The 24,403-nt window shown below is 43.7% G+C and overlaps 1 protein-coding gene across 1 annotated transcript; it reads left to right on the plus strand.

The window, feature by feature from the left end:
• pid1 (phosphotyrosine interaction domain containing 1) lies at window positions 1–24,067 on the plus strand. Its single transcript, XM_031860703.1, has 3 exons — window positions 1–202; window positions 8,137–8,283; window positions 21,404–24,067. Exons 1-3 carry the CDS (start codon window positions 173–175, stop codon window positions 21,881–21,883), a joined length of 657 nt encoding a protein of 218 aa, XP_031716563.1. The 5' UTR covers window positions 1–172; the 3' UTR covers window positions 21,884–24,067.
• Window positions 24,068–24,403: the final 336 nt, after the last annotated feature.

Below are 24,403 nucleotides of genomic sequence, written 5' to 3' on the forward strand. Positions count from 1 at the left end.
GTCGGTCTGATTACTGCAGCCAGGCGGAGCAACACATCCTTCATTACCGACCAGTCCAGACTGAAGGAAGACAGAGAGGCGATCCGTGAAAGCGAACAGATGTGATCCGGACTACGAAAAGAGAACAAGCTGTAGTTAAAGACGGAGAAACCTTTGATAGCCTACTGCTAATATGTGGCAACCCGCGTCGGAGCGATTGCAGGTGAGATCCCAGTGTGTGTGTGTGTGCGTGCGTGCGTGTGTGTGTGCGAGACGCTTATTGTTGACAGGGCAGCAGTGAATAAACGGTTCAGCCGTGTTAACGGTCACTGAAACCCGCCGTGCTGTGCGACTTGCTACGATTGCCGAGCAGCTACAGATGTTTTGTGAGCACCGTCTTCTCGCTCGAGATCTTGTTCAGTCGTCTTCTCAATGCGAGCTTCAAAACAACCGTCGTTTTCTTTGCCATTCTCTCCGTCTCTCTGTGATACGTTTAATGCACCTATTCACGTTACGCAAGCCCGGGGGGTGTACGGTGCAACAATTTGCAGCTCCGATGCATTCCTGTGCTAATCTACCGCTGGGTATTTTTCCTTAAAATGAACACGAGCATATTCTTGCAGTGCGTGAAAACGGCTGATTTTGGCCCACAGGCCTGTTTCATGCAACATTACCTTTACACTATAACCTCCTGAGCCCTTCTCCTCCTGTTGTCACTCTTTCCCCCTCATGTTGTCACATCAGGATGATTTAATCTACAGTTTTACGCTTCATTCACGTGTGAAATCGCTACAAGAAAAAACAAAGCGCAGGCCCCTCGGTAAATTACCTGCGACCTGTTAAGAAAATGGAGGAAAACAACAACAACACAGTAAATGACACGTAGTTTGATGTCCATGGGGCAAAGCCGTGCACCGAGTCTGGCTTCACGTCTCCTAGCAGACGTAATGCTCTCCAGATGTCGGCCTGCGGATCGCCTGCCAAGTGAACTTGCACAATCCCATCTTCTGCCCAGGCGTCAAGAAGATGGAATCACGTATTATTTAAACCGAGAGTTCCGGTGCTCAGATGTGGGGGTTAAGGGGGGGGGGGTCTGCGTGACCACCCGACTCTTCGATTCATTGAAAACATCCAAGTCACAGGTTAAAGGTTGACTGAGCACATTTTTTTTTTAACTGACTTTCTGTGTCAAGCTCAACAAGTGTCATTCAGTCCCCATATATCTCACATAGACCCACGTGAGTATGTGAGATATATGGGGACTGATATATGGGGACTCCCTGTAAATGTGGTATAAGTGAATCATTCCAGTCACTGCACTTTGCCAGGTACCCCTCACTAAACAGACAAATAGCATCATCAACAGTCACGTGGTTGCAAGGTTGAAAAATAAAAATGTGAGGTGAACTTGTTACCTTTCCATCAGTCTTCGTCTACCCGTCTATAACCATGTGCTGGACAGTGGTAGCCCGCCCCTGTCTCATATGTTCACAGTGTGTTTTTTTTAGATTTAGGCATTTTATTGCCATCTTCAGTCCACCACGTCCACGCACTTGGTGCTAAAACAGAACTTACTCACCCCTTCATATTGTGCATCAGCGCTGTACTGGATTCTCAACAGCTTATGGGGGGGGGGGGGGGTGCATCACGCATCGTCTCAGTGTGAATGAGTTTACTGACATCACACCTGAGAACCATTCTGATTCTGATTCTGAAAACCTTTGCACGTATTAAAAAAGAGTAAGCAAACCTTTATAGTCGCATACTTGAAGATCAGTTTACTTATCATGGGGAGCGTGACTGCCTGTGAGACCAGTTGGTGGGGGGGGGGGGCCTTGAAGACTATAAAAAACAACAACAGGAAGCATGCTCATAGAAGTGCAATGCTCGCTGGAGGAAAAAACAAATCGGGTTGGAGTGTTTTAAAGAAATCGTAATTTTGATAACCACCGCTTTTAGGCTTTTGGCTGGTACCCTCCACCTCATTTGGGTCAGGAATGGGGGGGAGGGTGGGGGGGGGGGGGGGGTCTAGAGCTGAAGAAGGTATCGCTGATCCGGAATGTACCAGTGTTTATTATCTTCTGTTTTGTTTTCATTCACCGTGGCATCCGTCCATATTATTCTCACTTGTGCTGTCCTCTGTTGCCATAGCAACACCTGATGTCTTGCTGCATTTTTGTCTCACGCTCGGGGAGGGGGCCGCTGAGGAGTTGCAGGTCGTGGCTTCGAGTTGGGCAACAGCAAGCTGCTTTTATATTTACATTCGGGAGCGTTTTAGAAAACAAAGTGTGTGTTTTTGTCGCAATGCTGTGCGTCGGTGTTGCATCACCGTTTTCTGTCCGTCTGTCTCTCCGTGTCCACTTCCCCATCCTCCCTACCTCTTGCTGACTACATGCCTCAATCAGTTTTTTGGGGGGCCCTTTCTCCCCAGGCGGAGGCCATGTCAGTTCAACAACAGATTGCACAATATGCAGTATAGTCTGGGCAAACATGCAAGTTGGCAGGCGGGTTAAGCGTGCGTACACACACAACAAGCTTCCTTTCTGAGTATCCCTAGAGCTTCCAAACGTGTTTTCGCTCCGTCAGCAGCTCTTCTGTTAGCCGTGGTTTCCACAGAGTCACATACTTTAATGTGTGTGACTCTGACAAACAGGGCTGAGCACACGAAAAGATGTGGACCTGACAGTAATAAACTGACTGAGGTCAAACATGGTGGGAATCAGCCGCTGTCTGTGCGCCTATACTCACTGCGGCCATCTCCGCCTGCCTTTATTTGTTTCTGTCCCTCGGTCTGTCTGCCTGTCTCTTCGTCTGTCTGAGGTTGCTTTGTGGCCGCAGCTATGTTGTTGAGACTGTGGCCTCGGCGGCAAAAGGAATCCAGACTGGCACAAAATTCCCATGGTTCCTTCTGTGCTTTTTTTGTTTCAACCAGCAACATTTGCCTCTTGTGAACAAATTGCTTTTGGCTCTTCGGATTTGATGTATGGGCAGAATCTCATGTTAGATGGGTAAACGTAGGTTGCAGAAGTTAGCTCACATCCCTCAAATACTAAATAAATGTGGACCTGAGCGGTAAACATGCTGATGGAATATCCAACGCCCATCAGGTTGCTGGTACATATGGACATAATCCGCACACATATTTTCACAAACGTTCCTAGTTTTTAGTATTAAAATGGGAAAATGATGTAATTGATCAATCAAGCGCCAGAAACTGAATTGGCAAGGCAAGTATATTTATGTAGCACTTACGTAGCACATTTCTTACATTAATACATTACAAAAGAAAGAAAAAACACAGAAATGCCAGAATAAAAGAATGGAAAACCTACAGAATAGGAGGGCAAGATAGTTCAGGATGCGTATTTAACTTTCGGTCAAAGGTGAGAACACAAATGTGGTCAAAGTTGGTGCAAGTCTAATATCCTCTGAATTTTGTTCCAGCTCTGTGCTGCACAGTAACTACGCTGCGTCTCCATGTTTAGTTTGCACGTTCAGTCGCTACCTGATGACCGTAGAGGGTTCATTGATTAGGTCATCTCTTGTTCATACTGTACACTGCTTTCTACCTGAAAGAAGGTGAACAATAGAACATATTTCAATTGAAATTGTAACCGGTTTTGAGAGCGGCCTGTTTTAGTCATCAGCAGGTCTTTTTCATGTGCGCTGGCACGTGGAGACCATTTAAGATGTTGCGGTGGGTTCATTGTTTACGTCAGAGTTGTTGATGTTTTTACTGCCAGACAGAAATTGCCACCCCCCCGGGTCTGAGGTTTGGGTACTTTTAATACCCGCTTCCTCCTACAGAAGTAACCCACCGATCACGACATCCGATCATTGACCTTCTCCTTCCCACGCGCCCGCTCAGACATATTTCCTCTCATAAACTGTCCCCGGATCAGAGGGGGTTGGCAGTAAACACATAGAAGGGACAGCTTAGAAAGTTACACTGCCCGGTCCCTGCCATGCCATGAACTGGAGGGAGGTGCAATCCTACGTTTTGGCTTTAGGTAGGAACTGCCACCACACGCTGAGTGAACCTCCTCCTCTTGCTCTACATGGGGGGCCACAGCATATTCCTTCAATCAGGTAACCGAAGTGTTTGTGTGTGTGAGTGGCGTCTGGCGGGACGGAGCCGGTTGTCAGTCCAGAGTGACGCAGGTTTTGTTCCTCTTCAAAGTAAAGGCATTGTTTGCAGAGACATGGTTTGTTGTTTAAACTGGCCTCGCTTTGAGGATCACATTGATGAACCATTCATTTGATGTGGAACTCTAGCCTCTGTGCTGTTTACTCACTGGTAAATGGCAGTGGTTTGATGCCTGTTGTTTTGTATGCAAACTATTTTGCTCCGGCTTTGCTGTGTACCATGTGGAGGCACAAGAAGCACTATTGGACAATGTTTGTATGAGCATGTCCCCATTTGGTTAGTGTCTTAGTTTGTTACTATTCCACTGATCAACAGCGGCAGTAACTTCCCCCAAAAAAACGTAGCAATGCGTCAGCAAACGGCGGTGAAAAAGAAAACTGCCAGCAAGCAAACAGGGATGTAAACAAAGCAGGTTCGGCTTTGCAAATGTTTTGTTTTGGGTTTTTTTTTTTTTTTTTTAAAGAAGGAAATGCATACAACATATTTGTTGGACCCCTAGCATACACACATTAACTTTTGGTGAGCAACACTAAATGTAAACAGAACTTTGTTCCCAAGAGAACGCCACAGGGAGCCTTACGTTTCGTCAGCTATTACAGGAGGAGCGATGTGCGGCTCAAGGCGCGACGCTTGATGCTTCTTGTTTGTGGCGCTCGATCGTTGGGACTAATCGTGAGATTGTGGCTTCTACGCACTGACTGTCATGGTTTGGCTACCTGAACATGTAGACCAACCGGGTTGTGGAGGTAGGGGCCGCTTAGAGTCGGGGGTGACTCCAGGCTGGTGACAGTGATACAGAATATTCTGTTGAAATGCACAGTAGAAAGTTTCTGACAGTCGACCATGGCTGACTTTTGAAAATGAAAAGATGCGGAACTGATGAGCTGGTTTTCTACCAGTGATGTCCTACTGTCTCGCATTCTGCCAACAAGACCCACAACATCTGGTACGGAGCTCATACGCACTCTTTCATCTTCCAGCTAGCCACACATGTGTTCGGGTTGGAGTATGCAGATGTGTCTGAGGCAGGCTAAAATGTTGTTGAGAAAAGATGTTCAGTCTTGAGGTCTGTGTTAAGCTCCTCGCCGTACATTACATGACTTACCACTTTTTCAGGATGAACCGGTAGCAGGTTTATGTATCAAAGTGGTGTATTTTTTCAGATTATCGTGCTCTTTAGGCACAGATCATCTCCCCATTTAGCCTCCGCTAGTTCCTTAACATTGTTTCCAGCTGTTTCCTACTGTTTTGTCGTGATCACATCCCTGCAGCCTCTATTTTGTGTGTCTCAGTAGGCGTGGCAGAGGTCTGTTCTTACCCTGTTGTGCAGTGTCTTCATGTGAGATTGACTCGGGAACCACTTTCCTGTAAGAATGCTCCCTCAGGGGGCCAACAGTTTAACTCACCATCTGTGACCTGCTAAGCTCATCACTGCAGGAGACAAACTCTCCCAAAGCCTGTCTGCTTGATTTTCCCATGGGCGTGATTTACATATTTCTAAATGCGCAATTCCTCATTTTTTAAAATTCCTATAGCATGTGTACTTGTGCTGATGACACTTGCGATTTCCGGCAGTAATCGGGGACATACATGGAGAGCAATCAGTCAGAATTACCTGGCAGCGCTGAGTCTGTGGGCTTTTACCTTGGTCGTCTGCGCAATTTCTAAACATCCGTACTACTCGCAGAAAAGAAAAAGTTAGGCCTATGTACAAATACAAATTGTGGGATAAAGTTTATTGGAAGTACTGTTTTTAAAGCAGATACATATTATATGAACCCTGAGATCCATAAAATATATATATAACTGAATTGTTCTGGTTCTGTCCGGCCAAGTTCCTTTTATTGTGACTTCTCTGCGCTATAAATACATGTTAATCACATGGCTACAGGCAGCGATGAGTCGGTGTGGATGCTTTTAGCGTTACAGCCACGCAACTAAATATGTAGACCTTTCTACTGTTATGACAGTGAATGTCATAACTAGCTTGCAAATGACCGATTGGTTTGATTGGGTTTACAGCAAGTCTAAATATGTAAAGAGTGGAAGTAATGAAACTTAGTGAGTATGAATACTTTATCACCTATCATAACAGGGACCATTGTTTTGAGATTTGTGGTTTTCTCGTGATTGCAGCCATTGTTGAGCATTTAGGTCTGAAGCGTGGACCAGATCCTTGTCCTGCAACCAGCTCAAAAAACCGACTCAGTCCACACTGCTCTGATGGCGGAGACCGGTCCAAGCTAAAGTCAGAAATAGAATCAATAGCAGCAGTAACTTGATGAGGAGACTGTTGGGACTTGAGAAATAAAATAACATTAGAATGCAGTGAAAATATGAATAGAATTCCAGCGTTACTCCACAAGCGGCCCTCCGCTCAGGCCTTTTGCTCCTGGTGGGGGGTGGAGGAGTTGGGAAGCCCACCACAGACACCCCCCCCTCTCTCTCTCCGTACCGAGGCCAACCGCAGGAATGTGAGCCGCTGTCAGGAAGCTGTAAAGTGCTGACGCGGAGGTCAGCGAGCATTTACACACATGTGGCTTTACTTTCACAACCCCATCTTGCTTTTTTTCTCCCTTTCTCCTTCATCTGCTCCTTGTTTTTGTTTCTTGCCTTATCTTCCTCTGTCCTGACAGCCCCCCCACCCCACCTGGGGTTTCTGCTAAATTGGCCATAAGTGTGTACGCACGATTTGAAAACCTTAAAATGATAGTAATGGTTATGAGGACTCTATGGAATACTCTAATATTGTTATTATTGGGTAGCGGCAGCATAACTGAGCCAAATGCGAGGTATTTGCAGTCCGATGATCGTTTCTGTCACAGGCAGAATACGAAGCACCAATTCTAGGAAATAAGAATCCGCAGGAATGCTTTGAATTGAATATGTGAAACATTTCTACAGAACAATGCAGCAGCGTTGAACACAGAGACTGGACACCAAACCAATTTCTGGAAGTTGATTGATTTTGTTCTTAGCTTTTGCCAAACAAACCAACCCTGAAGATTGATGGTACCCTGTTTTGGCAGGATTGACTGTTTTCAGCGCCTGAAAATGTTAAGCATCTGTTACAAAAACAGACAAGTCCAACATGGAAAACAGCTTTGAAGTGCCAAAGAGAAGAAGAAATAAAAGTGAATGGAAGCATTTGTAAAAAATATAGGCCTAATCTGTATTTAACAGGACAGTGGCCACTCTAAGGCACATTCTGAGACATCCAACAGAAAGTGGATAATAAAGGGACTCGCATACAAACAAGAATGTTTAACACGTTCACCATCTTGTATCAGCATTTAATGAGCAGTAAGCACAGCAGAGGCTGACGTCGGTAGTTTTGCAGGTATTTGGTCCAAAGTGTTCTAGAGATTTAAGATTTGACCTGATCGATGCTAGATCCACCATGTGGTTCTGCTCGGCTTCAGGAAACACTGGCCGTGGACTGTAGTGTGAGAGCAGGCGGCGCTCCTGTCTTGTTTTGACGGAGGTGGCGAGGGGCAGAGCTCCCTTCATCTGATCTTCACATTCCACTTTAAAAAAAAAAAAAAAAAAACTCACACACCATCTCACTTCCAGCCCTCATCTCCAGTTTTCACCACTGAGATTTGTTCAGTGTGTGTGTGTGTGTGTGTGTGTGTGTGTGTGTGTGTGTGTGTGTGTGTGTGTGTGTATTCTGTAAATCTGGAATGCTCCTGCCTAGAATTTCATACTGCTGTTTTTTTTTTTTTTTTATATGTACGTCAAACGAAAACTGAAAACACGATATCCTGATGTCTGTAAACCTTTGAGTCTCGTGAAAGTTTTATAGAGCACCAAGCAGATTTATTTCTCCCATCACATATGTATACGTATGAATGTTGTATACGTTTGGACTCGGTGTCAAAAACTCTAAAATACCCATGTTGTGGAGGTTGCATTTATTTTTGGTAAGGACACTGCCGGTTTATAGCTGTGTGATACTGGTTGGAAGTTTGCCTGAAGCACGGTGTGTACGTCTCTCTTTTCTCCATCAGCACTTTCAGACCATGCTGAAGACCAAGCTAAATGTGCTGACGCTGAGGAAGGAGCCGCTGCCCACGGTGATCTTTCACGAGCCCGAGGCCATCGAGCTCTGCTCCACCACACCGCTCACAAAGGGCAGGACCCATGCTGGATACAAGGTAGGGTCACATGAACCCGATAATCCCAAAATCCAGCCCTGTTCCCGAACAGTAAATCTATAATAGCATTAATAGAACCATAATCCAACTGTTTTTACCTTTTTTTTTCTTTTTTTTTTGGACACACGTTTAATTCATCAACACACAAGAGTGAAGTTTGAATCACATCCTTTGTTAATTAATGTGAAAAGCGTGTGCATGTGGTCTGGCGTGGGTGCCTTTTGTTTTCCTGCCCTCCCCGGCTCTAGGAAGTGTCAGAAAAATAGTTTGATCCAATGAGCTGTTTGACTCGCAGCCTTATTCTCTTTTCTCCGTCCTCGAAACGGAAAACAAACGGGGCTGCAGATTAAAATACCAGCCGCGCTCTGGTATTACACACAGCACTTACAATCCAAGGTAACTGATTGGGTCTTTGTGTAGCTGCTTGCCTTGTGCCACAGCACTGTAAGTAGAACAGATCGACTTGAGATGACTGTGGGCTCATGTGAGACAACTGAAAAGTAACTGTGTGGGTTTTCCTTTGAAGGTTAAATGTTGGTGTTGGTCACTTTACCATAAACAAGAAAAGGAGTGGAAGCTTTCAACAAAACTAAACTACGCATTTCATGTCTGGCTGCTGCCACATATCAAGTTCATTTTCAGGTTCATACTTTTGGGTTTCTACTTGAACCAATTTACATGATTCAATGTTTAAAAAAACCAAAAACCTGTATTCACCCACTGTCTGCAACTCTTCGTTTTAGCACCTGTCGCTTTAAGCCTCTCCTCCTGAAAAACCCAATAAAACGGTTTATTGCCAAGTAAGTTTTGTGCATAACATTAAACACAGTGCAATAGTATAAGACATGATTGACAAATAAAAATATCAACATTTTAAATACAATACACAAGCAAACAAACTAAGAGTATGTTACGATACGTTATTAAAGTGTATATTTTAAGATTGGCTTGCGAGTAAAACATGGTGCACCTTTGCAAAGGTAGTTCTAAAGCTGCGGGTGGAGATGCTCCGATGGGGGGCGTGATGTATTCTAATGAGCCTGAATCAGACATAGGAAGGGGAGCCCAATCTGAATAGCCTGTTTAAGCACATGTTAGGCAGCAGAAAAAACAGAACGGGTTGTCTCATTTTACAGTTTTACAGTTGTTAGGCACTCCTGATGCATTTGTGCACAATCACTGAAAAATCTGTTTATCTAGAGACAGTGTTTGGTTTGTCCCTTCTGGGCTACTGTAGAAACATACAGTGTATTGAAAAATGCAGTTAAGAGGCCAAAAAGTCATCATCTTCCCAAAAGTTGAAATGAGAACATGGAAGTGAAAGTCAGTTCGATGACCTTACTGGCAGAAGAGAGAAGTTGGTCTGCTGGGAGAGAGAAATAAGTCCACATGGGGGGAGGGGGGGTATTTTCTTAAATAACAATATGATTCATAAAATGCCGTGATATTCCAAAATTAATCTTTAATCCAATTAATTTAAATGAGGATACATCAGGACACCGATTATATCGTCTGTGTTGAGACCTGACAGATGACAGCTTTGTTTAAAAAATAAAAATAAAATAAAACATTCCTTATGATGTGATATTGTTGATGCATTATTTACTACAACGTGTTGCACCTGCTCTTCTTGCTCATCCTCATGTCCCTTAATAAAGACAGCTGTTATCCCGCCTGCCCTTGTTAAAGTGTGTCTATTTTACAACTATTGTAAGACCTTTTTCCTCATCTGGACTTGGTATCCCTCTCTTATCTAAATGAATCTCTGAATCCCAGTATCCGCTCCTCTTCTCTACCCGCAACTCTTTCCGGCGTTTCCGAGAACGCCAAAAGCCGCGTTGCCATGGATGCCACTACAGCTATTCAGCAGAATACCGGCCTCACAAAAAAAAAAAAAATCCATTTCCCTCATCTGTCTGCAGCCTCCTTATATGCGAGTCCTGTCTGCCTCGCCGCCTGCATCTGTTGGCTTGTCTAACTTCCTGTCTGAGTCACTACCTGCCAGTCTGCATATCTGTGTGCCCACCTGTTTCTGCCCCTCTGCTTCTACTGTTGGACCTCAAAGAGACATTATTTTCTTTTCAAGCAGACATTATTTAGATAGCACATTTCTTTCGAGGTGGAAGCACAACGCGCTGCACGCAACGCCTAAGCAAACCACGGACATTGCAGCCAGAAACACTGTATTGATAGTGTAAAGATAGAACGTAAATAAAACCCAATTTAAAACAGACACATAAATGATCCTCCTGGGATAAAAGCTCCTTACCGTTGCAATATCTCTTAAATGATAAAATCACGGGAGAAAACTAAGCAAACACTAGTCTTTTTGCACTCCTTCCTGCTTGTTTTTAAATGCTACAATACACTATGATAGCACTTATTATGCTCATGCGGTGTTTTGTATTCCCCTCTCTTTCATTTCTCACCCCTCTCACTCGGTCTCTCCCAGCCCCCAGTTGTGACCCCCGTTTACAGGCAGGCAGGAAGGCTCGCTGAGGCCGGCTGTCCCTCTGCCAAAGCTAACAGCTAGCGAGGATGAAAGGCCACCTCTCATTGCCCTGCCTGGCCTGCTGCCGTCAAAGCAGTCCACTTCACATCCATTGAGAAAAAGTCCTCAATGCACTTTACAGCCGTGCCAGCTCCACAGTCATACTTCATGACCAGTGATGAAATTACTTTGCAGTCTGCTGAAAATACAAACAATTCGACATCTCACTCTTTTTTTTTTTGTTTGAATTTAGTCTTGTCTCTACTTTCCAAGAGTTTAAAAAATACTAGATAATCACCTTATACTTTCCCTGTTCACATGTCTCTGACAAAGGAATATGCGATACATTTTGACTGGCTGCCTAGCCAAATGACATTTTCATAGAAGTGCATGCAGTAAATGAGAACACAAGTGTCAGATGCACGTCCACCTCACATTTTGTAGCAGCCCATTGGTGAGACGTTGTGTAAACTGTAGAAGTATTATCATGGATGTGGAGTGGAAACAACCCGTCATCCACAAGAATCTCCCTTTGCCAAAATGCTACGAAAAGATCTTATTTGTGTTGAAGTTGTTGAAGAGTGGAGCTAAATTTCCGTTTCTGAAGATACAGGCCGTCGGTGTTGCAGGCTTGGCAACTTTCTTGCTAGTATTAGCAACTTTTGTCTTTTATTGGAAAATATTTGGCAAAACTTGGCTGGTTTTTGGGTTGGATCATTTTTAAAAATCTACTTTTTCAAATCGTACTCTGGCTAGTTTATCAAGACTACTAACCCTAGCTTTAACACAAAGACTTTCTCTGAATCTTGAATTCACAATTTTTTTGAAATTGTGAATTTGAAGCCAAATTTCTCAGATGTTTCTTTATTTAAATTTTCTTTTCTAGGTTTTAAAACTGGTTTGGCATTGTTTCATCACACCGAGGAAACTTTGCACCTTGGCTTAGCCTTTAATGTGATTGACAGTGATTTAATGACGGTTGACAGAACGTGACTAAAATGCCTTTGTCACAGTAGGAAAAGTGTAAAAAATAAAATTATAGTAATGGCTAAAACAGTTCTTAGTCACACCTTTGCTTTTCCTGGTATGGCAAGTCCAAAAGTCTGCTGTGAAAAAGACAGTCAGCAAAACCAAACCAGTGGTAGCGTGTGATCCTCCCACACTGACGTAATTTACACTACCACGTCTTTATCTAATCTCTGAGGCAGAGAGGCCTCGTGTCTCTCTGTACTTGATATTCAGATGTCAGTCAGTGAACTGGACGCACCGTATTCTCCAGTGAACAGAACACACAGTGATGACATTTAGATGATTAGCAGCCAGAGCGAGATGACCGGTGCTCCCACTGTGCGTCTGTGTTTTTGACTAATGTATCCTTTGTATCAGTGATTTTCCCTTTCTGGTGTGTGTGTGTGTGTGTGTGTGTGTGTGTGTGTGTGTTTGATAATGTACAAACATTCCCGGATTATTCCCTGCTAAACGAGGAACTCTTCACACCTCAAAGTGTGTTTCAAGGTCTCGGGAGTAGGCCTTGACATGAGATAACATGATGATCAAATGTCAAAGAGAATATAGGAATGTCCACAGTAAGCATAATTCAAAGTAGTGAAATGCACGTTTGTTTTTATGGAAACTGGAGGTTGTTCAAAGGCAGTCTGGGTTCAGGTTCAGGTTAACTGGTGGAGGAGCCAGACTAAGTAGCGGTTCAGGGCTTCCCTCAGATCCAATAACCGACCCAGGCACTGGACAGTGAGACATGACGCTGTCTCAAGTTTAGCCTTCAACACTGTTATCTCTGTGGTGGGAGTCAGCAGTTTAAAACGTGTCCAATAATCTTAGACCCGAGCAAAGTAACTTCTACAGAGCTCCAGAGTACAGTCATTTTCTTGTGTTTCTTTCTTACCCCAAGTTAGAATCTGCCAGTGCCACTAAAATGTTCTGTGTTTGCACTGGTGTGACTATGATCACGATGGCCTGACAAACATATGACGTCTCTGGTATGAGTATGTATGTAGGCTCTGCCTCCTAAACATCTTTACAATGTTGCACAAAACTTTCTCTGTGCAAAAATCTGGACCAGATTAACCACAGCGTGCTCTGTCGGCTGGTCCTGATGGGCCTCGTGCAAAAAAAGGTCTTTGATACAATTTATTTTATTGCATTTGCATTGCAAATTTGTGTGCGTGAGATCATATTTTGTGGCCAGGAATAAAAAAAAAAGTAACTCCACCAGTGTCACTAGAGTGGAAAGTGAATGTTTAAGCTTAGACTCATTTTATTGCCATCGTTGGGAGTATGACGAATCTAACCATATGTATGGAAGGAGTTAGGGAATGTGAAAGCTTCTTTCATATACACTGAGGTGCTCCTGTCTTGACTTACAGTGAAACACTGAGTCTCTGTTTTGTACTTACACAGACACACACACAGCATCGTCATCTCACCGCGCAACATAAACAGCGCTTTAAAAAAAAAGAAAAGAAGAAAAAAAAAAACCTCATCCATCTTCGCATGCCGTGGCAAGCGGAGCCAGCTGCACTGTGCTGATTCAATAAGTTTAGAGGAATGTTAACAACCTCTTTAGGAATGCCGCATTCCCAAGCAGTGCATTCCCAGTTATGTTGGGGGGGATCCAGACGCAGGGGCCTCCTGAGGGAGAACACCAGGATAGCCTCCATCTCTGACAGTGGGACGGTGGTGTTTCATCTACAGAACAAGCTGTATCATCTTTATATTGGGCTCAGTATCTGTCTCTGTCAGGGTCATGGTACTGAGTAGACAATGCTGTATTTTTGGGGTCAATACTATACATATATTGATATTTTGGATGTTAGAAGATCTTCTTGGAGCATCTGCAGTTCCCAAAAACGGATTAAACCAACTGGATATAACATGTATATTAGTGAGATGTGTATGTGCTGGTAGTTAGATTCAGCCAGGCTAGCTGTTTCCCCATGTTTCCAGTCTTTGTGCTAAGCAAAGCTAACCCAAGCTAAGGCTGCTGGCTGTAGCTTACTGTACCAGCATGAGAGTGATATCAATCTTATTATCTAACTCTCTGCAAGAATGTGAATAAGCGGATTTCTTAAAATGTTGAGCAATTCCTTTTAAAATAAGCTTGTAAGCCTTAGGACTGCACGAATCGATCAGCATAAACTTCCCATAGGTCACAGTTTTTTCTTTGTTTTCTGAGTTACAAGCTTGCTTTCGCACACTGATAATACCAGGTATTTTTCTTACTTTTGGCAAACAACATAAGATCGCCACTGCCAGATACAAGTCCCACATGTTTCCAAAGAGTCAGTCATTTAGTCATGAACAAAAACAACCGTATTTTTCTCACTGACAACTCATCTCGTGCCATGTGGAAAAGAACACAAACTTTTACTGTTTGGAACATAAAATGCATCCATGAGGGGCAAATAGGAAAACACAGGAAGACACAGATTGAGAGATAGACTGTTTGTTTGTTTTGTCTGCACCACCAGTGTGTCATTGGACCGGCGTCTGGGAAAGTGCCTCATGCTGAAACGACGGGTTCCAGAAGTGTAGCTGACTATTTCATCCAACAGGACCCGAACTGCTCTGCTCAACAAGTGCCTCCTTGTTCGGCTCTCAGTCCCTCTTCCTGTCATCTCGGCCCCCCTTCTTCTTCTTTCTCCATGTTCCCAAAGCCTCTCTCCGTGGGGACAGGTATCTCCTCATAGATTCCTCTCTCCTCCTCCTCCTCCTTTTCCCAAACCTCCTCCTCTTTTCCTCCCATCCCCTCTGGTCCTTTCTCTGCTGATAGCCGAACCAGCTGTGGCTCCAGCTGCCCAAGCTCTGCACCTCTCATACACACATGCATGCCTGTGTGCTTACACACAAACACAGTCTGGAACGACACAGACAGACACATAGACAGTGTGTGCTGCGTGTGCGTGTGCGTGTGCGTGTGTGTGTGTGTGTGAGAGGACCAGGATGTTCCTGTCTCTCTTCCCACAGGCTCGCTTGCAGGACTGCGGATGTTTTCTCTGTCTCCCTCTGTGTATCCCTCACTTTCTTCTGTCCTCCTTTTGCATACAATTACTTTCTATCAGCTCTGCTGTCAATCTGCTCACGACAATAACTTTCTCTCTCCGTCTCCCCTTCCCCGCATGTATGTCTGCTTCTCTTTTGTCATGCCATCATTATGGTTTTTAAGGCATTGTTGGGTTTGTGTCCTGTGACTCATCAAAAAAATGTTAAATGTTAAAATCTGTTTGCCTCATTTATCATTAAACAGAGAAAGCATTGTTACTGGCATGTGCTTTGTTGGCATGGATGTGCTACAGTATACTTTATGTTTTTAATGAGTAACAGTTGCAGTCTCTTGCAATGCAGAGACAACTTAATACTCCAGCATGTATGGAACGTATTTGCACAACCTCCCCGGTGATTTCTGGACATGTCTCTTATACAGATGGAACGAGACCTTAGGAACTAGAGCAATCACTCACAACCTTCCTGGCTCGTCTCCCAGTAAAATCAGGCAATATCTACTTGTAAACCCCAAGAACAGGTTATGTATGTTATGAGCAGACGTTTTTCTTTGTCAGATTGTTTCATCAGAAGGATTTTAAGAGGAATGTGAAGATGCAAATATGAAGATTTCACAAGAAAATGTAGCAAAAGTTTGTAAATGTCTGTCTGCATATGGGTGAGTGCAAGAGGGTAGAGGCGTGGAAGCAACAGTTTGTGGCATAAGCAACAGCGCTACCGCTAGTGAGCTAATCTGCTGGCATGTTTAATGATAGCTGTGTGAGCTGTTATTACAATGTTAACTTTTATAACCCACACTGGCTGTGGGTTTGCTGATGTTTAATAGGAGTTTTTTTAGGTTACAGTCGATATATGCCACTTGGATTTTTTGCTCAAATTTAGCTTTTTTCCTCTTCCTTATCTGTCATTTCCAATCTACAAAACTGCAAATGTTTTTTTTGTACAGGTTAAACATACAAGACACTACAAGTTATTTCGGGATCTTAAGAGATGCTGGTAGGTGGGTTTGTGAACAGAGCCAGGCGAACTGTTTCCCTTGTTTTCAGCCTTTGCGCTAAACTAATGTAGCCAGCTGCTGCCAGTAGCTTCATACGCACAGCGTGCAGACATTTCAGCGGTTTCAATCCCCTCATCTCCTTCCTCTGCAAGGAATCAAAATAAGCGTATCTCCCAAAATTGTTTCTTTCAACTTCTTACAGGACACAAAGACAAGTTAGCAAGGCTACCAAGAACTAGTCCATCAATGACTTTAGCTTGCAGGCCGTAGAGTTTCCCAGTGTAGAAGAGAGAGACGGAGAGACTAGAATAGGAATATCTTACACAAACAAAGAGTCAGTAATGGTGGCCACATGTCTCGCCACACATGCAAATGTTTAACCACGCTGCTCCCCTCTCTGTCTCACATTCACAAACACTTGCACTCTATTTCTTTTGTTTCTGTCCATGTTCTACAAAGCAGGTACACGTACACATGTAGTTTTCAGCAATCCAGTGGATAATTTCAATTTCAACGTCCCTGTTGCCTCACTGTTCTTCTGTCAATGTTTGCTTGGGGGGGACTGTAGATCTCTGGAATGATTTAAGCCGCCCACCTGACTTGCCAGCACTGCGACGACTGGCGAGCAGGCCGCCAGAGCAGAGAACAATAGACGTGTTCAGGTCTGGGATGGATGGACTGATGGATCAGTTCTTAGTCAGAGCTGGAGTGGTTTGCTTCACACGCTGCACAAACACTGACTCATGCAGGCATCTGTAGTTTGGCTTGGAGATCCTGACTGCAGCTCATCTCTGCACCGCGTCCGTTAGTCCAACCTCAATCACGACTCTTCTCCGCCTGGAGCATTTCGGATGATTTGAGTCAGCGGGTCAATTTCACTGTTGCAATCAAAACCTGTGATTTGTACTTTTGGAAACCATCCTGGCGCGTTCAAACACTGTAGCTGTTAAAAGTCACCCACTAACTTGTCTCAGGTCCGCCTCTGCAGTTCACTGGCTTCCAGAAATACCGATTGTTCACTTGTGCTTCTGCGAGCGTTTGAACGCTGCTGCTTTGAGGCCTTGTTTTCAATTCAGGTATTCAGCTAGAGTCAGAAGTTACATAAAAATGTGTGCTTTCTCTTTTGATGATTATCCACATATCTCGCTGGCTTCTTCTATAATGTTTGCAGACAAACCAAAACAAGATTTCGATAATGTGTTATACAGCTCAGGCTGTAATGCTGTTTTTTTATTTGTATTTTATTCTATCAGAGTGTGTTTGGTTTGAGGTCTCAACCTTTTCTTTAAGAAAGGAAGGATTTTTTTCAAAGCAACTTCTCCATTCTTGGACAGATTTCATATTAAATGTCATGTCTGCTGTTGTCTGCCAGATTGACTGCCTTTATACAGTTGTTTTTTTTTTTCCAAGTTTCAACTTTTTCTTTTTTGAAGCAGTAGAGGCTTTACTGTTTCCATGTGTACTCCCTGCAAATTCAAAATATCCCTACTTCACAAAATTGGCAAGTATTTACTGTAATGAAGGTAATACATAATGTTTAAGAGGCAGTGCTACTTGCCCCCCTCCTGTGCATTAAATTGTTCATGTACACGCATCCCCCTTACTAGTGACACATCGAACCATTTGCCTTCAACGTCTTTGACTGGGGAAAATAATTGTTTTCTTTGATATTGCATCATAAAGCTTTGATTTATTACCTCAAAGCTAGAAGACGACGACGACTGTCCAGTCGGTCACTGCCACTTACTCAGCCGGTTCCTGACAGCATCTCATGTTTTGTGATAATTTTAAGTCTGGTCTAACTTCATTGCAGCTTCAGCTTTCCTGCAAGGGTCCCACTTGTCTATTGTTTGTGTATTCCCACGAGGGAAAGCAACACCTCAACAAAAACATCCATGAGAGGTGCTGGGTCAGCGGATCTAGTCTCTTATCATTCCTCAGGATATAAATGTGTGTATTTCAATGGCACCTTTCTAGTTTTAAAGCGCTGTCACTCTTCACTGCTGTCTCATATTGAGTGTCTTGTTGGGAGTGTCTCCAGGGAGCACAATTATCTAGTTTATGTCCATTATTCTAGCACTGGTAGTTCTGCCTGCGGTCATGATGGTTCTGCCCAACGGCCAAACACTTTCAGTGTTTCACATGGATTGGATTAACAGTACGTTTTGCTGCTTTCAGCAAAACACCACATTAATGACACAACAGCCGTGAGTCACAGCTGGTATTTGTGCCAAATATAATATACACATGAAAACCATGACTATATTTGAACATATATTTCTGGAATTATGGCAATATACTGGTGCTTATTTGGCATATAAGTTGAACCTGTTCACATTTTGTTGTCTATCCAGCACCATTAATCAGCACCCGAACCAAATATACTCCACATTTAGTTTCACAAATGCTCAAAACGTTCATCTTTCCTTATAGAGATGCTATGTTCTCCTACAGACCACAGTTTAATAGCAGGTGTAAATAGGCTCAGTGTCTTAGCCCTGAAGGAAAACATGTCAATACTGCTGAAATGGGTGATTCAAATACTGCAAACCAAAACAAAACGTATCCAAGTCAAGCGTTGTTCGTGGTGTATCTTTTTTTCTTCTTTTATGAACAGCCTTATAAGCAGTTTTTTTTTCTATTTCTATCTGTCCCTCATCTTTCTGCTCAGGCGATGTAACAATGTCCTCTTCAGCTGCATGTTTGGTTTTGACTTTGAGGAAACAAACTCTAAATGTTTGCTGAGTCTGGCGTCCTCCTCACCTCACACACTCCTCGCTTATCTTTACACACACACACACACACACACACACACACACACACACATCTACCTGTTCTATACGAGTTTATTTCGTTTTCTTTCTTGTCTGGAATGTTGATAGTTAACATTCAACCCAAACAGTTAAAACTGTCCAAATGTGCCAAATCAGGCCAGTGTGTCTACTATGCTCGTCTCTTCTGCATTTTTACTGTCCTTAACATATCCTTTGGATTTTGGTTTTTATTGTACAGATAAAACTTCCTAACGGTAGTGGATACACCCGTCACTAATGATTGGTTTAGGAAATAGAGCAAATCTTTCCCTTGGAGAAAAGACATCAGACTAAATTCAGTCTAGATATCAAGCTGCTGCAACTCTTCATCTTGGCTCTTTTTCCCAAGTTGTGAACATAGTTTTTTTTAACCTGGCACATTAACTAGATCACTTCCTAATTTTCTAACACCAGAGACGGTAGAGCAGACATGCATAGATAGATTGAGAGAAAACATTAACTGCCTTTTTGTGGTTTGGCCCGCTCACAGCTGTTGTAAGAGAACAAAACCTGGCAACGCAGTTGACCGTCATTCAACTAGGAAGCAAGCAATCAGTAGAAACGATCGCAGTTTAAACAAGTAACTCGATATCAAAATAGGAGAGACAGGGAAAAAAAAGAAGTGCACAATGACTCTTTATTGCTGTTTGACACACAAACTGTGGATGGTTGATTTATCTTGGCATAGTCTTTGGATTTGTTGGCTTGCTGAGTGACTGACCGCCTTTTGGCTGCGAGACAGTGTCAGTGTGGTCGACTAGCAAACCACCCTGCCTCCAGGCTGCTCGTGCAGACCCGTGGTACTCGGCTGAATGATGGATCGGGTGCAAAGGCTGTATGTCCCACCCCTGCTGTCACCACTAATGAAAACAAGGCTTGAGGAGGCAGCTGCTTTCACCTCCTGGATCTCTTACTGTTGCCTATAGGAAACTGGGAATCCATGTCATCTTGCGCTGTCATCGGGGTTTACCAGGGCCTGATCCACCATAGTTGTAGCATACCAGTGTTTTTTTTATATATATGGAGCAGATACTACACATGCTACTTTAAAGTAGAGTCACCACCAAATCAAAAATACATTTTGGTGAGATATGCTACTTCTGTTTATTTACCAATCCACCTGACTGTCACAGGAAATATTATGTATTACCATGGTGCATCCTGACATGATTTCAGTTAATGCGCAGAGTTGAAACATCTCTGATTTTGGCATTATATTTTATTGTTGCTTGTGTTGCTAACATTTATCTGTCAGGCTATATACAGTAACTTCTCTTATTTTTCATAAATTGACCTTGCAATAGGTATGTAACTACCCCTAAAACCACAAATTGTCGTTATACATTCGTATTAATAAGTGAGCGTTAGCGTTGTTGATACATGTGATGTTTTTTTAATCTTTGGACAGCCAGGATGGCTGTTTGTTCCTGCTTCCAGTCTTTATGCTAAGCTAGGCTAACCATGTCTTTTCGTGTTGATTAAAACAGGACCAGGACAACTGCTTTGTTGACACATTGACATATGTGCACTGAGACGTGAATGAAGCAGGTCACATCTTCTATAAATGTCCCAGGCTGTTTGTTATATGATACACATCTCTCCTTTAGTATTCACACTTATCATTGCACTCATGTCATTTGCAGCCATGTGTGCTGCATGTAAGCCAGCTGTAATGAACTTATGAGAGAGAGGAGTTTTCCCCTGCCCCAGTATAAACACAGACAGGAGTAAAGACTCTCTTAGTGTTTGACTCGTAGCAGGCGCCTCCTCTGTGTATTTTTATAAAGCTATAAAGAACACCATGTAGAGAACGTGCACAAGTCAGCCATTATTGCTGGACCGCTCTCCAATTGGCCACGTTCCCATAGAAAACTCCAGCTTTGTTCCCTTCTTAACTCTCTCTCCTCCTATCCCTCTCCATCTCCTCAGTCTATCGCTCTTCTGGTATGCAGCGTCATTACTATGGTATTCTATGTTCCTTGTTGCAGCTACAGCTCAACATAGTTTTTTTTTTTTTTATAGCATGTCAGCACACTTACAACAGAATCGGCTGGAATCAGATAAGGCTGTTATCACTACAGTGAGACTTAACGCAGCCCAGTTTCTTTTAAGGTTTATTAAGCTAAAGATGCATATGAATAGAGGAAGATAAAGACCTGTCTAGTAGTGATTTGGACCATTCTGGACCCTGATAACAGCTGTCACATTGCATGGCAGTGGCGTCTGTAGTATCTTGATGTTAAAGCTGAACATACAGAGATTGATTCTTTGCAGAACTGTTGAGGTTGATGGTTGAATGCTGCTTTCTGTAGATACTTAAATATTAGGCCAGGTCACCCTTGTGGACCATTCTTGGCCCACTGTTGTCTTCAATTTTGCATCTTTCTGCTCAGTCAGGTGATTCAAAACCATGATGTCCTCTTCTATGCAGATGACACTGTCAGATGTCTGTAACAATTTTCAAATTGTTTCTTAAAACAATTGTTTTTTTCTATACTTATTAAGAGTTTATTATTGTCCCTGTGTCTGTTCCTTGTAGCTTTGTTTGCTTTATAAATAGTCCTAATAATAGGACTCTTTCAGTATGACAGGGAGCATTCCCATTTTTTATATTTCTACGGTAGTTTGGATCGCATCTCTGTTATTTTTCCCTTTGCAGCTGACATCTGCACATTCGGTTAGAAAACTGCAGTTGTAACCGTAGTAGTGTATTTGTAGCCAACTGCATGTTTATGTTTGCTTAACGTGGCATTGTTGGAAAAGACGAGTCTGATAGTATCTGTGCGTGTCTTCCTACAGGTGGCCTACCTGGGTAAAGTGACAATCTCCGGGACCCAGTTTCTGTCGGGCTGCACAGAGTCGGCGGTGGTGGGTCTGGTGGAGCGTCGTGCCCAGCAGCAGGGCAACTCCCTGCTGGAGATCCGTCCCTTCCAGGTGCGTCTTCACCACCTGGACGAGCACGGCGAGGCCTCGGTAACCATGGACACCTACCAGGTGGCACGGATCGCTTACTGCACGGCCGACCACAGCGTCCGACCCAACGTCTTTGCCTGGATCTACCGGGAGATCAACGACGACCTGTCCTTCCAGATGGACTGCCACGCCGTCGAGTGCGAGAACAAGCTTGAGGCCAAGAAGCTGGCGCACTCGATGATGGAGGCTTTCCGCAAGACTTTCCACAGCATGCGCAGCGACGGCCGCATCCACAAGAGTGGCTCGTCGGACGACTTTGCTGAGGACTCATCCACCCCGGACGACTCGACCCCAGACGACGGTTGAACTGAATCTCACCTAAACTCCTGATCCCCATCCTAACAGAGCGAGGGGTGACTGGAAGGATGGACAGATTGCCTGCTCTCTCTCATTCTCCCCTTACTACCCTTTCTGTTACCAATTTGGAAGAAAATTAACGGACCCTGTGAACCAACATGCCCAGTATAATGAAGTAGCTTTTAAATACTGTAAAGGGAAAGTATATGAAAAAAGGAGTTACTAAAGACCTACATTTACATACAGGGATCTCAAAGTGCCGCCACTTTGAATGAATGGCCCTCAAAGACCCACAGGGCCCTCTCAAGCACCTCTGTAATCGCCCTCAAGAGATTGACTCGACATTTCCATCTTCATTTCCAACCACTGCGTCACTCCTGCACTCAGCAGAGACTCTTGTTTGTGGTTCCGAAGCGTTTCACCCAGGAAACAAACAGAGTTTAGTCCCTGTTCTTCTGACCCCAGCTCATGACAACCTATTGCTACTCTTGCCATGTAGGGACCCAGCAGAAATAGGCCGGTGGCTTATTTCGGGTCCCAACCCAGAGTTTATGAGACTGTTGGAGCACATTAATTCTTTAGATGTTTAATTATGTGGATCTCTGTTACAATGCCTTCGACCTTGGTAATGGCACATGAGGATGTGAAAGAAAAGCTAAGCCTTTAAGCACTATTCATATCATCACTATGGTACCTTAGTCCAACCCCGAAATTATTTGCCGGCATGGCTGTTACTCATGTTGGACAATGGAGCCGGAGCTTCTACCGCTGTCTCCGTTTTAATAGGTACTTAAAGATTCGGAGTATTGGTACGGCCCCTCGGAGGATATGGGTGCTACATGGCTGTTACATTTTAGAAGTTCTCGCTGGGCTGAAAGCCCGGGCCTGTCTGCGACACCTTAATCATCCACTTCTGTTTTGAGTAAACCAAAATTCAGGCTGGATTTTGCCTATCAGATTATGTGCCTCACTTTCCTCTCACATTAGTTTGATCTCTTACCCAGGTCCCTGTGTGTGTGCGTGGCCACGTGTGCGTGCCAACCTTTTTTTTCTGTGTGTGTGTGTGTGTGTGTGTGTGTGTGGGTGGGTGTAATTGCTTACTTCTGTACTTTGTGTATATGAATGTACACGTGAGCGCTTGCATCTCTGTGTGTGAATGAGAAAAGGTAAGGGAGGAGGAAGATTAGGGGGAGGGCGGTTTTGACCGATTAGCTGGAAGACTTCTCGCCCCGGAAGCATCCATTTTGATGCTTAAGGAGGCGTTTTAAAATCAAGATATGGTACTGTGACCATTTGCCACGTTTTCTTACTTTTTATCTCTTATGAAATGAGAAACAGGAGAGTCTCAATGTGCCAGTCGCTGAGGATGTAGGACACTGAAACACAGCCGTCCAAGATAAAAGACTGACACCTCCTGGCCGCTGCTGAATGTATGATGAGTCCAACGTGCTGTGAACGCCTCGCGCCGTCGCCGGTCACTTCATTCTCCCCGTGATCTCCTCATGCGATCACAGACAAGCTGTAAGGGACAGTCGGTGACCAGTTTCACTCTGCTCTGCTGCCCTACATCGAGGCACCACTGTGGGGCAAAAACTCATCAGAGCTCCACGCCTCTTCTTCTTCTTCTTCTTCTTCTTTTCTAGCTGGACTGTATTGAACAGACTGGGAGCTTTCAGTGGAAATGGTCTTCGGTCAGTGACCCAAACAGAATGACCAGGTGGCTCTGGTCCGCACACACTCAAATATACACACCTGCATACAATTATACATAATGTACACACACACATTGTATTTGAATATTGCTCAATAAGCTTATGTAAATACAAATGTATCACTTTCCAAATATTACAGCATAAATGTTGATAGCTATTTTAAATAATAAAACAAATGTTGAGAACTATCATACGATACAGAAACAGTGTTATAAAGCCTACTGTGAATAATAATTGGAGAGCCTGATAGCGGTGGCTGTGCGTGTGTGTGGAAGTGATTGTATGTGTTGGGAAGAGTGGTGATGGGGGTGTATGGACATGTCAGAGGGGGGAGAGTGTTTATAAAGCTGTAGATTACTGTGTCATGTCTGTCTGAAAGCTCAGACGCGCTTTAAATGTTTGAAAAGTGTTACCTTAAGTGTTTTCTATACAGTGTTTGCAAAGATCAAGAAACAGTTGCATATAAAGTATTTACCAAGACCAAGTGCTTGATGGTGTGGTTATGTTTCGTCTCAAATCTACATCTCATGTCTCCAACTGTCACCAGATCCCCGGCTAGAAGAAGTATTCATTCTTTAAAATCTGTTTAACTTACTGGATTCCCTGCTGCGGCTGCATGTGGGAGGATAAATACAAAGCATGTTCAGTTTCAGAACAAACAGAGCGAGTAACCAGATGATGCTCTTACAGGGTGCCAGGACATATGTAAAGCATAACCACACATGTTGCAACGCACTGGAATGTGACTTTCCTGCAACTATTCAAGGTATATAAATCTGTTTTGATGTGCTTGAGAAATGTTTGATTTGAAGCCACA

Source organism: Anarrhichthys ocellatus, unplaced genomic scaffold, assembly GCF_004355925.1.
Source record: "Anarrhichthys ocellatus isolate YVR2014 unplaced genomic scaffold, GSC_Weel_1.0 scaffold24, whole genome shotgun sequence".
Classification (NCBI taxonomy): domain Eukaryota; kingdom Metazoa; phylum Chordata; class Actinopteri; order Perciformes; family Anarhichadidae; genus Anarrhichthys; species Anarrhichthys ocellatus.

Bases quoted from the DNA above. Each gene is read 5' to 3' on its own strand.
- pid1 (XM_031860703.1), top strand. From the start codon at position 173: ATGTGGCAACCCGCGTCGGAGCGATTGCAG. The intron at 203-8,136 runs GTGAGATCCCAG...TTTCTCCATCAG, and splicing joins CCGCGTCGGAGCGATTGCAG to CACTTTCAGACCATGCTGAA. The intron at 8,284-21,403 runs GTAGGGTCACAT...GTCTTCCTACAG, and splicing joins GGACCCATGCTGGATACAAG to GTGGCCTACCTGGGTAAAGT.